This window comes from Cuculus canorus, chromosome 1 (genome assembly GCF_017976375.1).
Source record: "Cuculus canorus isolate bCucCan1 chromosome 1, bCucCan1.pri, whole genome shotgun sequence".
Taxonomy (NCBI): Eukaryota; Metazoa; Chordata; class Aves; order Cuculiformes; family Cuculidae; genus Cuculus; species Cuculus canorus.
The window spans coordinates 139,044,175-139,063,020 of NC_071401.1; the positions used below are offsets into that span (position 1 = coordinate 139,044,175).

Here is an 18,846-nt window from a genome sequence, read left to right on the forward strand (position 1 = left end):
AAGACTCCCACTCTGGGGTTAGCAGCAACAAACAGCCCCACCTAGTGCCACGCTGGCCTTCTGAAATATTTCACAATTGAGAAAGACCACTCAACTGAACCACTTTTGCTGAAAATATTTACTCGTAACTGACTCGTGCAAAATTATTTCTATAAAATGATACTAAGCTGTAAAGTATTCATTTATTTAAAACACATTTATGTTTTGTTAAAAAAAAAAAATTGTCTTCCTCAGAGCATCAGTTATTGTTGTTTATGTGGCTCTTGCAAAACTAGATGTCGAGATACATGGAAATGGTAGATAACAGTTTCAAGAATTAAAAACTGTGTTGCCATAATTCTAATTAATTTCTCAAGCAAACTACTAAGGGGTCAGCATGTTCTTCTGTAGTAGTTTTACAGTGAATCCCTTTCATTCCTTACTGAGGACAGCTAACAGATCCTATTTTATACACATATATTTATTTACGTTAACCTGTTTGTTAGCATTTTAGTATTCTTGAAGTCCTATTCTTTTTTTCGGTTTGACACACCACAGATACTCAGTTTGGTCCTCCATGATTTCCCTAACACATTAGAGACAGACTCAATATAAAACAGCCTTGTTAAAAGTCAGGAAATTTTGAAGACTACTTTTCACAGAAATTTAAGCAAGGAGGTGAACAGGACTTACTACGAACAGCCTTACTAGCTCCTTACCCCATCCTTAAGCTTTAACATAAATTGGGGCTTCATTCTACTCTCATTCACCAGCTTAAATTCTAATTAAATTTCTCTCTCCAGCCAGAAACTGGCAATCTGAACAAAAATAAAATTTAAAATTTAAATTAAACTACATTCTAAAGACATCATTATACATTAGAAATCTGGCTCATTATTCAAGGCCACTTCCACACAGAGCAAAAAAGGTAGCTTAAGGCCAATTCTTTTTCAGTTAGCTGCTTTTCTGTAGAACTGCATTTGAAAGCATAGCTTTTGTGCTATCAATGCCACCCTTATTTAAGCAACAAGTGTTCATTATAGTTCAAGAATAAAATATTGTTAAGTAGTAACATACTGTTAACAGTACTTTCCTCTATTCAATTCCCACCATGAAATCAGATTTAAGGTTTTTACACTTGTCTACAACTGAAAAATAGAACAACTATTCAAAATTCTACTGTTTGGTTGCAAGTTTTACAGTCCAATTAAAAAAAATATAATTGCATTAAAAAGCCTTCCCAGTTCTCACTACACAAGCATCAATAATAAAATAAATGCAGAAGAGTGATTTGCACACTCTGACAAGTTCAAACTTGATCAAATTACTTATGTTGAGTATGCCATGACACATTAACAATTCCTAATTATATTTAATGAAGGACTAAAGACAATAAGGAAACATTCAACTGATTTTGGCAAGTGTAAGTCAAGTGTAGATTTCTCAAGTTTTCGCAAAAATTGAAAATTCCCCAAGCCTCATATTTGGAAATTTGCAAAAAACATGTTTTCTGAATTTGGTTCTATCTTAAGCTCTGCTCTGCCATCCATCATATTGCAAGCTCCATTACTTCCTATCTAATGTAATATTAAAACTTTTATATTTTACTGCTACAACTGCTTGCCTGTAAGCCAGACTGGAAGCAACATCCTACACTTCTGTCACACGGAAGAATTGCTATCGGCACAAGATTCAATATTGTCAATCATTCGCACATAATTGTAAAGCTTCATGAATAAGCACTGGAACTCAATATTAGAGCTGGCAGATGTTTAATTTCATGAGATGAGAAACTTTAAGCACTGAGTTAGTCAGATTTCTATGACCTACTCTTAGGTAAATCTTCTCTCTCTCCTTAATTAAAGCTTGTTTAAAGTTTAAAAGCTCACTGGAATATTTTTGAAGGATTTTAAATAAAATACTATTGCAAGAATTTGTGAAGAAAAATGCAGAAGGACAGGGCAATGTCAAGAACAGATTTTAAGAGGAAAAGGAATTGTTCTGATTGATGACACCTCTTCTCTGCTAGGACAGAGAAATTTCAAACATCCAAGAAGAATTTCTGGCCATTTCTATTTATTAAGTTATTAATATAGTTTAATTTATTAATAAACACTCAAATGTTAATAAAAGAGAAACTTTAATAAATCTGCTCTGAGTAGTCATCCAGGTAACTACTTACAGACAGTAATGAACTACTTATTTCTTTAAGGTAGACCAAAAAAGTAAAGAATCTAATCAAGATACAAGCCTAAGTATTATTTGCTAGAAAACCTAGGTGAAAAAAAAATATTACTGCATACTACTTACCCTCTTGTCTCCTCTTCCTGTCCTTTTCCTCTTTGTACTTTAATCCACTGTTCCAACTGCAGCATTGAATTAGTTCTCTGCATAACTCGTTCAGATTCCAGATGTGACTGAATTGCATCGTGACCTCCATCTCCAGTGTCTGCTAGGACAACACCAACAGCTTTATTCTCGGACCCATTTAAATGAACAGATCTGAAGTGTCCAGCCTGAATTGTAGTTATGGGTAAAGTCCTATAGTCAGACCCCAAAGGATTTAACTTTACACTGTTAATTTTTGTTAATGGTTTATCTTGCCCAACTTTCTGGAATCCATATTTTTCAGCTTCCAAAGCTTTCTTCTCCTCATGTTTGTTCACTTCTTTGTTTCTCTGGTTATTTTGTGCTTCCGGCTTAATTAGCACCCGATGGTTTGAAATATTATTTGCCTCTCGATGTGGTGTATTTTCAGGGGCTAATTTCTCTACCCTGGAAAGGAATATGTGAGAAGCTGTAATATCCACAAAACATTCATTAAAAATAGTAATAAAAAATTAAAAGTGAGTACACTTGTGTTTATCAGGGTTATTTCAGTGAATCCCTGTTCAGATATCTTACACCAATATCGTGCCTTTGAGAGAAAAACCCTGGGCATATTTTCAGAATATGAGTGGGTTTTCTTCCCACTTCTCTATTTTCTTCGCTATTTTAAAAGCATTTAAAACGTGGTGTAAATTTTTGAAGCCAACTGCAAATTAACACCCTAGAAAAAAACGTGCACAAGAGGAAATAAAGCCAAAGTCTGAAAACGTGGATGACTGGTTCCTGGAGGGCTGGATATTCAAACAGTAAAAATACTCAGTGGCTCTCCCAAGAGCTACAGCTTCCAGATGTCAACAGCCTGAAATTCAGATGATTTTTAAAGCTATCCTCAAAAATGGTAGCAGATTACATTGCTGACCAGGTTGTGACTCAAATACTGCTGAATTTAACACATAATGAGCTCGTTTAAAGAAAGCAAGCAACTTTTCACAGTCACTGCCATCAATTTGGTTGCGCTTGCATGTTGTCACTTTGGCTGGCACTCATTTTGTGGAAAATAACTGTGGCTTCCCTAATTTAAGGGACAAAATAGCTGCTGACTTAGGGAACTATACCACAAAAATAAGGATATTTTTAGAACAATTACTGCTTTACAGTTCTTATACAAGTTCTCAATGCATGCAGTTCTACTAGCTATCTTCTTAAAATTTCAAAATGTCAAGAAGCTGTATCTTTTTCCGTATTGGGATATGAACTGAACATTCAGCTCAGATAGCAACTTCTTTTTTTTCAGTTTACAAGAAAAAGAACCAAAAACCGTAACATGTTTTGATCGACATTTGTTGGCATGGGAGGAAAGAAGAATAAGAGATACATAATTCTTTAAGATTACATCTCTGCATAAAACCAAACCAAGAACAAAATGGTATTTTAAGATCACGTCAAACTAACTTGCATGCTGTTTACCATCTTTTTTTATTTTTTCAAATGCATTATTCATCTTTATAACTGTGTCCAGTTCAAGTCCCTAGTCCATGTGTCAGAAGGCCAACACATGCACAACTGACCGAGAACAACAGTAAGACTGCTCCTGCGAAAAATGCTCTAGTTCCAAGTAGAGTAACCATGTATATATCTGTAAATGTTTTTGCTTACCCCATCTTTAATATAAGGCTTAAATGTCCAACAAGTCTGCACTTCCCCAACAGGCTACTTAAGCCATGAGCTCCCAACAGGCCAACTCCCAAATGTTTGGTACAGAACTCCAGCAAACATATAAAGGACTTAAAACTGTAAGGTGCTTATAAAATACTACTCACTGCTAATAATACCGGACAGATAGTTTGAAATGCACCTCCCATTACCACACTTATCTTGCTATGAATTCTCCATAATGTGAAAGGAATCAAGAGACTCCTGCCTTGACAAGTACAGGAAGGGACAAGTCTCCATGGGGAGCCATGAGAGTTAAGGTTAGGCTTAGGGTCAGGCTTAGAATTGTCCCCACAGACTTATCCTAGACCTGACAAGTACACCACTTCAAATGTATCAGAAACAGCAAGACATCCACATCCTCTGCATATTGTACATGTGCTAGAATGAAATGCTCATGCACTTTTCACGTTAGCAAAAGCTGAGATTTTGTTTCCCCCATGCCTGCTCCTGACATAGTTCGGATGACCCGAATGTCTGCTTGATACTTCCTAATGTTATAAAAGTCCTCCAAAATTCACTCATATTAATAGAAATGGCTCAAACAGTTCTTTTCTTTCAGTGATTTTTTTTCTGAGCTTCTGATGGGAAAAAACGCACACGCATCAAATGCATTGCAAATTAAAACATTCATACTAATAATCTAACCCGAGCATCTTTTTGGCTGCATGCATCAACATTATTTTTAAACACAGTGCTTTTTTCTCACACCGCTATTATATGCAGAGGTTAGATACAGCTGATGTTTTCCGCTAGCAGAAAGGAGAGGGTAATTTCTGCCAAACAACTTTTAGAGAAAAAAATCTTGGTGCAGAACCAGTTTTTATATAGACTTTTGTGGAGGTGGACACATGTGGTGGAATTGCTATAACTACGTCATATTTTCTATAATTTCCAAGTATCAGGAAAGAAATGCTATGCCAATCTCTTCCTGCAATTTAAAAGTAAGGTGTTTTCATTCTCCTCACCAAGACTTCTAACTGTTCCTAATACCAAACATTTCTGCTAAGGTTCCTTCTGAAGGTTATGGAAAAACCTAGATTACCCCCTTCTTCCCTCCTCCAAACTGTATTACCCAGTGTTCTACTACAAACTAGAAGAATTCTCAAAACAGGAAATTGAATTAAAATCTTGATTTCTCACTCTTATCAAGTAAAAAAAGAGATGTTAAAATTTAAGTTTTCAGCTGGCGCTTCAAGAGTTTGCAAATACCTGTAAGGACTACCTTGCAAATAATCCTAAACATAGGCATTAATATATGCATCATGCCATATGGTACTATCTATCCCCTTCTATAGCACTTTATATCAATCCTTCTCAAGGTGCTTTACAGCAGAGAAGCAGCTGCCATTTTACAGATGGAAATTCTGCGATGTAAAGGGAGTGGCATCTAAGGACATTCATCAGAAAGGCAGAAAAGTCAAGGCTTTGCACAGTGTTTGAGTCACACTGTCATAGAGTAGATCTTACTCTAAATGTATATCTTATCTAGAAAACAGAAACCCTAAATTCACAGAACTGTTTTTTTCCATGCAATCTCTCTGCTATATCATTTGTTACTATGGTTATGCACAGCAGAGACAAGCATTTATTTATGACACTCTCTGCAAAGGTGTAAAGGCTGAATGACTGACATCCAAATAGACCTCTGGGCTCTCATTTAACTTTGTGCATCAAATCAGTTAACTCTGTGTGATCAAGAGACTTCTTACCACAGCAAAGGATCCAAATGGGAAAGAATTATCACATACTAAAAGGTAAATGTAAGAGACACAAATCCATATTTATATTTGGCTCTGAATTAATATCTTGTTCTCAAAGACACGTTCAAGACTTGTAAGGCATTTTGAGGAGAGGGAGAAGGCAAAAGAGAATGAGCACTGAACATGTAAATTCCATTCAGCGTATGCTGAAATACATAAGTTTTTACAACAAAACAGGAAAAATATGTATGGAACCGTAATACTGGAAAAGTATTATTTTCTGCTGCTTTATATAAAATATATAATTTCTCAAACAAACAGAATTAAGAAACAAAGGCATTGGCTGAATGTGACTGAACCAAAATCATTTATGCTTAGAGCTATGTGCATGCCAAACTTTAGGTTACTTAGAGATGAGGTAATACAATACTTAATACTTAACAGATTTTTACAGGAGAGAAAACAGTATTATTCTGGATAAGATCATATCGTGCTACATGGTTCACTTTAAAAACTCGTTCGAAAGCCAGGAGATGGATTCTTTGGAAACAGATGTCTGCAGGATTTTCTTCCTTACAATGTTTAACAAACATGAAAGTCTTTGAGACTCCACTGTTTCTGAAATGTATTTTCTCTCAAGTAATTTCAAGACTACAAACTTTTCAAAGAGGTCACATCTACTTCTTTTTTGTTCTAGGGTTTATTGTCTGAATTAAAACAACTAGATAGTGTTACAGAAGTCACTTTCCTTGTTGCTTTTCTGAGACTCATTTTGGATGTTCATTCTGCTCATAATATCCAGGCAGAAAACTACCAATTTTGCTGCTGAGTTTTCTTCTACTCATTTAAAGTGCTATACTGATTCACCAAGGAGTGATTAAGACAATCACTCAAAGCAATGCAAGATATATTGCTGGAGCACGTATAGCTCGATGAAAAGCATTAGGTAAGCTCAGCTGTATTGGGAATGCCCACTGTTCACCTATACACTGCCAAACACCTAAAATAGGTAGATGACAGTGCTGGAACAGGCATTGGAGCTGAAAGAAGGAGGTAGGGGTGCATGGCCAAGCATTCTGAGAGGCTGGAACACTTTTCATGGCACTGGACTGTACATCTGTCTCGTTAGTGCAGCCATGGCACCACAGGCTAGGAAGGACAACTTGCCCGCAAAGTTGTGCTGGGTGCCAGTGTGACCTTACTATAAATCTTGCTAGGCTCTTGGGCAGCAAACATGATTGTACAACTGTATTAATGAACTGCAAATAAGACTGGATATTTATATTAACATTTTAGATTGTTTCTTATGTTAAAATAAATGTCACAAGTAATAATGTTAACACCTGTGTTTTTTTTCTACTACAAAGATGTCTTCAAACATTCCATCTTCATAGTACTGCAAATACCAAACAAAGGTCATTTCACCGGTTCAAAAAAGATTCAGAATGATGCACTTTGCTGTTATTCTACCTGTGAAGTGCTTATACAGTAAATACATGATTTTTGTTTGAAGTTAAGTGAGTTTGATCATTTCTCCATCTGTAAGCTACCAGTTATCTGCAAGCTACCAGTTATCTGCAGTACACTTACAATGCGAATCAAAACTGACTTTTCAGATTAAGCTTATTATTCACTAAGCTAAATGAGATATTTTTTGTTGTCGAGTAAACTTCATCCTTTAAGTGCCATCTCTTAAAAGCTCTGAATGGGGAAAGGAGGGTGAAAAAGCTTTTATCTACTTGCTAATACTCAGCCTCACTCTGCTCATCCCTTCCCCATAACATCTACTATTCCCAAACAAAAAGAGGGTTAAATGAGACAGAGACCATAACTTCTTCATATATAATATAATACATAATCAGATCATATTTCATTGTGCTAGTTGGACATATAATTCCTCCATTCTATAAGCTGAAATCTTATTTTCAGTAATTTGGGGGAAAACAAAACACCCAAGAGCTTGAAGCATGTGTTAGAAGTACAGAGAACAATATTTTTTAGTAAAGCTATTTCACTATGCTGTCCAATGCAGAAAATTAAATACTTTATATACTATCTATATATTTAAAGGATCTTAGATACAAAAGCTATGATTTCAATCTTTTGTTTAAGACTAGCCCCTAAAAAGTTGCACAGGTACAAACTTAAAAGTATTCCTAGCTTACTGTTATCCTTCTGAATGCCCTGTAGATTGGTGTAAGTAAAAATCTTACTATGTTTGACCAAGAGGCTCACAAAACATTTTAACTTTTAATGTTACCAGTGACTAACTTGTTCTGCATTGTGTTTTATGCTTCTGCCAGCACTATACTAGACTATGGGATACAGAAACGTCAGGAACAAGTTAACAGGAATGATTTGCACTAGCAATGCAAAATTCAAAAAGATTGCTTGTATTTTGACAAGTTTCATTGCTCTTACTCTTCTGCAAAAACTGTATCTTTTCCATCTTTGAGTCCTGTGTCTACGTGGCTTTTTTTATTACTTTTTTTAACTTAAAAATTTCTTAGCATTGCTGCTGTTCATTAGCGCCAGTGTAGCAGGAACGACCAGGGTGCAGAACAGATCAAGTGACAGCAGCCATCAGCAATAACTTCTGTGCCATCAATAATGAGGAGCTTTTAAATTTTCAGTTGATGAGGTTTCCATTACAGATGCCACGGAACCAACCCAAGGGACCACGTTCAGAGACAAAACAGTTCTTACTAGACAGACAGCAGCAGACAATATTCAGCTTTTGAGAACACAAAGCTTCCTGTGACAATTTGCTTTTCATTGTCAGCACATGGATGCAAAAAGAATAAGGCTCCAGATCAGGTAAGCATAAATTTGATGACAGCTTAATAATGAACAAGAATGGCTACTCATCAGTACAAGTGTTTAATTTAGCCAGAAACTACAGTTGTGAATTTGAGACTTATGACAGGTTCAAGCCAAGGACTACCGCCAGCTATTGCTGTTGAGTCAGGAGAGCAGGGGAAGTTGAACATGCCTGTACAAACTATTTGTCATTGCACCTCTTCTGATGCCACCAGCTAAAGGTTATCAGGTTTTGTAACTTCTAGCCCCTTATATTCAAGGCATCCATATTCAGAACAGAACTTAAGACTGTTTTTACAACTTTAAAACTCTTATCCAACATTGCTCAATTATTACAGTAAGGGGTCTTCAATATAGGGAGAAATTACTTCAGCCAATTTAAATTCTGTTTTATGGTATAGTCTTTCATTTAAATAAATCTAACTATGAGAAGGAAATACCCTGTGCCACTATTTTGCTAATCCACACTACCTTTTCACAGGCTCTGTCTGCACAAGTGCTGCATCTGTCATGGCTTTCATCCACAACTCCATTTCCTTCCCTGTATCTGTGCAGAAATAATAGGTCCTCATGTTTGGATGAGCTGCCTGATTGGAAATGACATGGTCATTGCAATAAAAATGTAAGATTCTGTAAAAGAAAAGAGGCAAATAAAGTTACTGTATATTTGCTCTAATGTTTTCTAGAATAAGATTTCTGCAAATAATATTATAAGAAAAAATACTGGAAAGAATATTCTAATGTTTCTGTTACTGCATTCACATTTTGAAAATAATTGCCTATAATTTTCAATCATAGATGCTTCTTCATTAACATACTCAATAAAAAGCCCTTAAATCTTTTTATTCTATTAAAACTATCTTGACTATCCATTAATGTAAATTAATATAATTACCACAAATAAGATTCTGGCATAGATTGTTGTAATGTGATTGATACAGCATGTTTTAATTTGTACTTACCATTGAAAATAAATGATGTGTTGCTTAGAAGGCCAAAAGAGGAGCCAAAAGGAGCTCATAAAAGAAACGAACAAAAAAGTCAAGAGAAAATATTCATTAGAATGATTTATATCATGATTAAAAAGATTAGCTGTGAAACACTGCTAATAACGATTCATGTAGTATTGTAATGTAAGTGATAATAAAACCTTGTTTTGAACTAAAGAACTTTAATCAGTGGGATACAACTAGCTGTGGATGCAATTTATAATTCTAAATCACCATACATATTTAAGATCCATGAACTAAAAATAAAAAGACTTAAAAAAAGTGATTTTCATTCATTTACTTATTCTAATAATTATGTCCATATTTACATCAGGCTAAATACTTGAATCTTTGCTACTGTATTATGTAAATATCAGTCTCAGAAGCTGGTTTCAATCCTGTTTTGCATAACAACTAAGTAAGATGAGTTATGATCACTAGGCTGTTGGGCTTTCAGACATAAAATGAAACTGAAAAGTTGATTCCCTTACCTTAAAGGCATATTTGCGGTTAATATGGTCCTCAGGAGAAAGCACAGATATCTGAAAACTAGGGAGAAGTATGCTACCTAGTATTCCTTCTTCTTTCTCATCTGTGAACGTATAGTATTTGATTAGAGAAACAAAACGTGCTGACACACAATACTTGCATTCAGATCCTCCAGCGAAACTGTACTTAACACAAGACCAATAACAGGAAATTTACCTCGGAAGAGAATGTGTTAGAGAATCAGAAAGCCAAACTGATTTGTTACGTAGGTGCCTGCATACCACCTCAGAATTGCACAGTCCACAAGAGCAATTGTGCAGTCCCTCTCTGCTAACACACGCCACAGAACCCACATCGCACAAGTGTTTACCCCCAAAAAATGGTGCTAAGCATTGTGAAACCCAGACAATTTGATTATAGCCACCTTCCACTTTTTCACCCAAGATGGACAAGTATAAAAAACCCTGTAGGGAGTGCCAGCTCTGTAAGTTAAAGTACGGGAACAAGTTTACATAGTCCACTACCGTGTGGAAAACACCACAAATAGCTTCACCTGGGTTTTTTTTCTAGAGATTAGTGCTCACCTGCATAGGACTTCAAAAAACTGAGAAGTAGATGGAAGTCAAACCTCTAATTCAATGACAAGAATAAATACTTGCCATCTATTGGTTCTCAGTAAAAACTGCACATAACCACAAGAGCACAAGTATTTTGATATACTGTTCATGATCGTTGGTCTTTCTGAAAATTTGCACATTTGTCTTCTGATATTAGGCATATTAAGCTATGGATAGTTTACACTCAATTACATTGTTTCTAAGAATGCACGTTTCAGATAATTTGTAAAAAAGCAAACAAAAATTCCCCAAACTAAACACCCTTTTTTGAGAACACTGTTCTTTTGTAAAATTTTAGAACAATATATTACAATAATAAGCCGATACTTTAATTGGAACCAGCAGCCAGCTTTCAAATCTAATTATACTTAATTAAAGGAACAATTGGATATAATTCAAAGTCAATCTTAACTGCATTTCAGATACAGAAGTTCTATTCACAACCAGTATCTTACGAGACCCCTCCCTGTAACAATTCTCTTAGTTGAAGATACTGCCCACAACAACATACAATATATCTATGAAATTAACATGAAATCACAGGTATTCCAAAGCCTCAAGCATAGAACACATATACGCATACATAGTGTTACAATTAAAATAAGTGTAAATAGTATGAAAGGACTACTTCTTACACCCAGATTTAAAAATATTTTCCCAGTAAATTCATCCACTCAGTAAATTCTGAAAAGCCACAACTCTCCTTTAAGTTATTCGTATGGGGAAAATTCTGCCCATATTAGCATTACATAACATGTAAAAATTATGCTTTCTTGGATACTTATTTAAATGGAGAAGGGAGCATAAAATTATTCCCATTAGAAGGCTAAAAAGAAACAAAGGGAATAGATTTCCTTTCAGGTAATTAACTGTATTCATAAGCATGTCTGAAACCATCACATCTCCCCCTCTCAAATATTTACTCGTTGCTAGCCACACACATGCACACAAAAATCTACCTTTGTTTCCCCCCTGCCCCAGAACACACAACAGATGTTGTGGTTTACCTTATTTGGACTGCTGTTTTGGGGAAAAAGTCCTTACTTCTGCTAGACTATACTCTTGACTTATGACTGAGTCACACCCACTAGTGTCATATAAAGGCATTAAGCAGTTTTATTTCAGCAAACAGCTGCATGTCTGGAGGACTTTGGTCTGCTACATTCCATTTCCAGATTTCAAAAAACTGGTTCCCATCAGACTAGCTTTTATCTGCACAGTACACTACCCCATATCCATGTTTACTTGTACGCTGTGTATGAATAATAGAAGGGAAAAAGAGCAGATCTTCTGTCCAGCTCTGATATCTATTAATCGTTGCAACAATAACCTTCCAATAGGAAAGCACTTTCATCAGTCTTTTATCCCTCTGTGAAGCAGAAAAAGAGTATTCTCTAAGGTCTGAAATAATAAAATGAAATTTTTCTTTTAATCTATAAATTAGATTTAAGCATTAGCTGCTACCATTGTAACACAATTGTAGAGGTTAGATTTACTAACAAAACCAAGTAAATCCCAACATCACAGTCACGTATCCAGAAACACTGTTTGCAATCTGGGAGTAAGTGCATGGCTCTCTCCTTTCAATTTGTTCAATACCTGAGACAGAATTAACAAAACCATAAAAGCATGGGGTTTTAGAGTTTTTTATATTCTAGTAGCCATTTCTAATATATTTACGATTATCACTATGTGTGTTTAATTAATCAGCTTTAACTGTTTTTTTTTAGTAAGAGAAATATAGCTAAAAGCTAAGTTTATCAAGCAAATAATTATTCTGCTTGTATTTTGGCTCATTTGGCACACTAACATGTAGAAGTGAAAAAGTAAGATTATAGACCTGTTTGGATTTTATTTTGTTGTTGGGTTTGCTTATCATTTTTTTGAGATATTTCATGCACAGTGCTTTACGTCAATTCAATCTGTTCTTAAGGCAGCTATAAAGCAGAACTTTCTTTTGAACTTTTGAAAGACAGAGCCTGAAAATATAAGAAAACAACTAAACTAAATGCAATGTAATTGTATCACAATCAATGCCTACATGTCTGAAATTATAGTCTAATTTTGACTCAGACATGGTTTATCCAACTATGTACACTTCTTGGGATAAAGAAATGAAGCCTAATGATTATGTTTCAATAATTCAGAATTTGTTAACAAAAGCAGTTACAAAGACAGAATTTTTATGTTTCATGACCTGAATTGTCTTGATTACATTAGAAACATGCTGCACTTTAACTGAACAGCATTTTAAATTCCTCGGTCACTGCTTTCAGCATCTTCAGTATTAACACCATTCCCACCAGTTCTAAAGTCTGAAATCTTTTCTTACCCTTCATCTGCAGTTAAGGCTGCAGATTGTCTTAACTATTTATTTTCCTCTATTTTGCCATACCTTACAATCTCCTTTGCTCTAAGCCTCCTTTAAACTATTACGGTTGTACTCCTTATTTCAGGATTGAATATGTTTCCATATACACAAATCCCATTTGTTTATCCTCTCAGGAACACTACAGTTCATAATCTGTAATGGTGAAGGAATAAGTTTTCTAACATACGGATCTCCAGACTAGAATTATAAGCAGCTAACTCTGCCCACGTAAAAGATGTCTGATGTAGCTACATAAGGGTACTAACAGATTTCTTTGTTTCAAATACAGCAGAGACTTCTACTCATTTGGAATTGGACAACATTTCACTTTATAAGTATTCATGAACACTGATTGGATTCCCAAAAGGCATATATATCCTCTTTATCATTCCAAAGGCAGCGTTTCAGCTTCCCCTGCACTATCCCTTCCCTCTCCCCATTTCAGTTATTTCATTTGCATGAAAAATCAGATTTAACCTGGTAGATTCAGTTCCTAGCAACAGAAGCAGTGAGGAAACTACAATCCTGAATTTAATAGAAGAGGTGGCTGTGAATGAGTTTGCCCTTTGAGCATATCTGACAGGCAGGAAGCACTTACATGAAATTGGTAATTAAGAAAGGGGTGGGGGGAGAGATAAAAGTAGCAGGCCTGGATATTGACAGCTCTGCAATGATTTTAATCTATTAAGTTAAGTAGCAACTTGTTATAGCTTACATCTGAGTGGTGTGTCAAAATTTATCTGCCTCCAGTAAAATTAGCAAATGAAGCTCTCCTGAGCGGAACTTACCTCTGTAATAGAAGAGGCACAGATCTGAAAGAACAAACCACCGTTTCTTCCACAACTTCATTCCAGTGCTATCCTGTATTAATCAAAGTAATCAAGTAAGAACTTTCAGACTTTTAACGGGAATAGTACATAAAGTAAACCCAGTACTACGTAACTGTGGTGGTGTGCTAATAGTTAATTTTCTTGGCTAAGATATTTTAAGTATCTTTGACTTCTCATTACAGATCCTAACAAAGACCATAAGCCACGAAGCCCAAAGTTAATGTGACTCAAGAACAAATAAAAGCCCATTATTTCAGCACTCTAGAGATTACAATCCACAGTTAAATGAAAAAATATTTACTTCTTTTAAGAAGGAAAAGAGCAAGATAATACTTGTGGTACATTCTCCTTTGTTTTCTGAAGAAACTTCCTGCTGAACTTCATCTTCTACAATCACTCGTATCTAGAGCAAATTTCTTTCCCAAATAGTTTATTCCTAAAGCAATTTAATTTTCTTTTATGCTTATAACCAATTTACACTGCACAACTCAGAATGAAAGACTGCCACCACTAATGCAGTGTAAATAAGCCAGAGCTTTTCAGAACATGCATCCTAGTAGAATCAGATTTAATAAATATGTTAATATGTTCCAAGAAAAAAAGGTATGTATGAATTATCAACATTCTTGTAGTAAATAGGTTTTGTGACAACCAAGAAGAGGGATTCTGTTATGAAAAACTCTGGAGTGGTGTGGGGGTTTGTTTTGTGATTGGTTTGGGTTTTTTTTTGAGAGAAGTCAGCATAATTTTTAGCCTAATTTTGACGCTCTGTTGCTTTTAGGGTGGGGAAAAAGAGCTGAAGGAAAGAGAAGAAAGGGTAAAGCAACCATTAGCTAGGAAATATTATTCAAAAAAATCCTTTGTCACAGTCATTTTCGTAAACAGAATAACGAAACAGTTCATAGCACCTTCCTTCTGAGGATCTCAAAGTGGTTTAACAAACACTAATGATGTCTGGAAGCACTTCCCATAGCAAGTCAGCTCCTATTTCACACCTGGAAAAGCAGACATGAGGAGGGGAGACTGCTGCCTTAACCTCCCTGACAAGGTCACTAACTCAGTTGTGGATTAAGACGCCAAACCCATGGCCCAAAGGGCGCTGGGCACAAAAATCAAACACATGGTGTGAAAATACCCGAACTTTTTCAGCATAAAGGGTTATCACAAACCTTCAGACAGACTTTCTGAAGACAATGTCACAATTCATCACAACACTCAAAACCACCAACAGGTTTCTACACAGCCACTTGTAAAATTCTACCAGCAATGAGATACACTAGGAATAGTCTTCACGCTTTCTTCAGACATAGCAGAGAGGCACACAAAATGATTGTATGGTTCTCATATTTAATTTCTTTTATACTTTAAAATACATCCCTTCTGTCTCAGTGGATTTGCTAATTACTGTTTCCTCTTGATTACGATTACATCATAACATGGTTACATTATGTTCACAGTAAACTTCCAAAAAGAGAGTTGAATCTGGACTTAATTAGTAGAAAAATCAAGAAGAATGGCCCTACACGCAAGAAATAGCACAATGAGTGAAGCACAACTTGCTCTTCTGTGATTATATAAACACATAAAGCCAGCTATCTTACTATCAAAAAGAAACCTGCAAAACTTTTCATTGTAAATTTCTGAAGGTATCTGCTGGCAAAACTTTACTAAATTGGCTTTTAATTACCAGTACAAAATAGAAACATACAGTAACCCTTTTTTTTTTACAAAAACCAAGCAAACATCAGAGCATTTAAATAATTTTACACATAAACTCTGTTCAATGGTCTGCATTTTCACAATGAGGTGGATTGAAAACTGGTTGAACTACCTGGCCCAGAGGGTAGTGATCAGTGACACCAGGTGCTAGTGGTCTACCTTAGGGGTTGACACTGGGGCCAAGACTATTTAACATCATTTAACACATGGCTCAGGTTGGTGTCATTGGTAAAACTTTGGGTTTTTTGACCACGGGGATGGTCTATTCATCATCAGGTCTACTAGCATCTTATGGCAAGCATCTCTCACAGAAGGGGAAAAGGATTTTTGCTCAAGAGCTAGTAGGGCTGACTGATAGGGCTTTAAACCACATTTGGAGAGAGAAAGGGGCAATAGCAGGTGAGTCATGGATGAGCAATGGGAAGGCAAGCCAGAGTCTGAAGAGCTGCATCCTAGTGAGATTCAAATTGCTCTGTGAGATCGACACAAATGAACCACACTTGAAATGTTTTTATATGAATGCGTGCAGCATGAGGAATAAGCTGGAACAGCTGGAAGCCTTGGCCCAGTCTCAAAGATATGGCATCACTGGCATTACTGAAACTTGGTGGGATGAGTCCTGTGACTGGTGTGCCATGATGGATGGCTACAGGCTCTTCAGGAGGTATAGACAGGGCAGGCAAGGCAGGGGAGCGGCATTGTATGTAGCAGAAGGGCTGGAATGCATGAAACTTGCAGCTGGCACAGCTGAGAGCCTCTGGCTAAGGATTAAGGGACAGACAACTAAAATGGATGTCATTGTGAGAGCCTGCTAGAGGCCCCAACCAGGACAATGACACTGATGAGTTATTCTTTAAGGAACTAAAGGATGCCTCCAAGTCACCGCCCTTGTCCTCATGGGAGACTTCAATTTGCCAGATATCAACTGGGAGTACCACACAGCTGGTACAAACAGGTACAGAAGATTCCTAACTCTCTGGATGATAATTTCATGGTCCAGGTGCTGAGGGAACCAACCAGGAAAGGTGCCTTCTTTGATTTGCTGCTAGTTCACAGAGAGGTTCTCATGGGTGAAGTGGCAACTGGAGGCTGCCTTGGTCGCAGCAATCACGAAGCAGTCAAGTTGGACATCTATGGCCACAGAAGGAAAACTAACAGCAAGACCTCAACTCTGAATATCAGGAAAGCAGACTTCAGGTTGGTCAGGGAACTATTTAGTAAAGGCCCCTGGGGAAAAAGGTTTTGAAGATGCTCGGGTCCATTGGTGCTGGTGACTTTTTAAGTACTCAGACATATGGTGTAAATTTTGGGATTGTCCTATGCAGGGCTAGGAGTTGGACTTAATGATCCTTGTGGGTCCCTTCCAACTCGGGTCATTCTGTGATCTTCATTAATGACCTGTGTACTGGGTTAGAGCATGCTCTCAGCAAGTTTGCAGAGAATACAAACTATGAGGAGTGGCTGATGCACTACGTGACTGTGCTGTCATTCAAAGGGACCTCAGCAGGCTGGGAAATTGGTGAGAGAAGAAACTCACAAAATGCCAGGTCATCATGAATCTAACTTATTCAGAAGTAGGCAGCCAAGACAACATAACACAGATACTCACACAACAACCTGTACTATAGTTTGGAGTTTATATTTCAATCAAGATAATTGATTGTCTTATTTAAAAAAATCAAGGAAACATAACCTCAGGAACAAAGCAAAAAAAGTCTCACCTTTGTGAAATTTTTTCACTCTCAACATTGAATGAGGATAGAGGCCAAAGAGTATCTAAACGTGTAAAAATCTACTAAACGGGTACTTCAAGATCTTTTTATCTGATAGTAATTTTCAAAAACTGACTGATCAACAGGATCCAGAAAGCCATGTGGGTCATATCCGTCCACCACAGTAGGGTCAGTAAATGACAATATAGATTTAAAATTACATATATGCATTTGCCTCAGCTGAGTTTAAATGACAAGTTCTTACAGAGTTCTTGGTGGAGTTACGAATATATTCCTAACAGACCCTCATCAGTTTTGCTGTTCAATATTTTTTGATCAAATTACTCTGATTTCCTGCAAAGCAAGAAAGTGTAAGTGGTTTTGTATGGCAGAATAACAAATCTACAGCAGGCTACGCACACTGTCACTAAGTCCTAAAGAGCACGTACTTCAGATTAGCTTACACTCAATAGGAAAACCAAAAACGATCTCTGGTTTTAAGATACTAACTTTGAGTTAAGAAAATGAGCATTCCCCTTTTTTCATATGTGGAGAAAGTTGCTCGATATCCAATTTGTTACTGGAAATATTTACTTTTTTAAAAAACAGAGATACAGCCTAACCAAAGAAACTTCAGAATTTAAAAAACTCAAAATGCTAGGTCATACATCTTTATCCCATCATCTCAGCATGCCTGAAATTCATTCAGTTATTTCCTACCAACTTCTGTCTAGATTTTTCAAACCTCTTGTGTATTTTGGATATAAATATTTCTATATATTATATCAATGTTCCATACTAGTCTGACACCCTTACTCATTTGTATCAGGATGTTATCCAATAAGTAGCTAATTAATTAAAATGCCATGTTCCTCACAGTTTATAGCTTCACTGTGGTATTGCTATCATTGTATTTCATGCAAATTATTGTCTTTGGTACATTATAAAACCTACCAACAGAAAAAAAAAAAAAGAATGGTATGACAAGAGTATGAAGAGTACCTGTTTGTAGAGCCAGCCACGTCTGACAACCGGTGCATTAGGATTTCTCTTTATTGAGTTTGATCTCTTTCCAAAATTATGAACCTTCTTTGAAGATCGTGATGTCTAAATTGAATTGAACAGGGTAAATAAAACATGACATTGATATCTGTTGAAAAAACAATGCTTTTTATTTTCTTTAAAATATTTTTCCTATACATATTCCTCTGGGGGACTGCAGAATACCAGTTGTAGTCCTTTCTTAGATAAATCATTACTATGAATGTTCTGCCAGCTTCAGCATTTCTTTCTTTTTCCTCTGCAGAATATTTATAGACAAATCCCAAGATAAGCACTTAATTTTCTTTGTTTTAATACGAAACACAATCAAAGACATATCTGACCTCCTATAAAGGTAGGCAGAAAGCCTACCAAGCTGTAGAAAGAGAAGTAAAACTAACAGAACTATTATTAATAATAATGTAAAATTACATTGACTGGGCAAGAAAAATCTAATCTATTCTATTCTATTCTATTCCATTCCATTCCATTCCATTCTTTTCTAACATTTTTTTAAATTATTCTTTTTTCCCCA

At 36.1% G+C, this 18,846-nt stretch overlaps 1 protein-coding gene across 25 annotated transcripts in view; it reads right to left on the minus strand.

Moving 5' to 3' along the window:
- The window catches only part of PLEKHA5 (pleckstrin homology domain containing A5), a 170,762-nt gene that overhangs the window by 44,441 nt on the left and 107,475 nt on the right, over nt 1-18,846 (minus strand). For all 25 annotated transcript variants that reach the window (XR_008448401.1, XM_054057537.1, XM_054057472.1 and 22 more), the window contains 5 exons: nt 18,273-18,377; nt 13,798-13,870; nt 10,024-10,124; nt 9,015-9,130; nt 2,290-2,754 (listed from right to left, as the gene is read on the minus strand). Coding sequence is in view for 24 of the 25 variants with exons in the window: in XM_054057537.1 (XP_053913512.1) it covers nt 2,290-2,754; nt 9,015-9,130; nt 10,024-10,124; nt 13,798-13,870; nt 18,273-18,377 (860 nt within the window). In the remaining variant the exon portion in view is untranslated. The remainder of the gene's footprint in view (nt 1-2,289; nt 2,755-9,014; nt 9,131-10,023; nt 10,125-13,797; nt 13,871-18,272; nt 18,378-18,846) is intronic.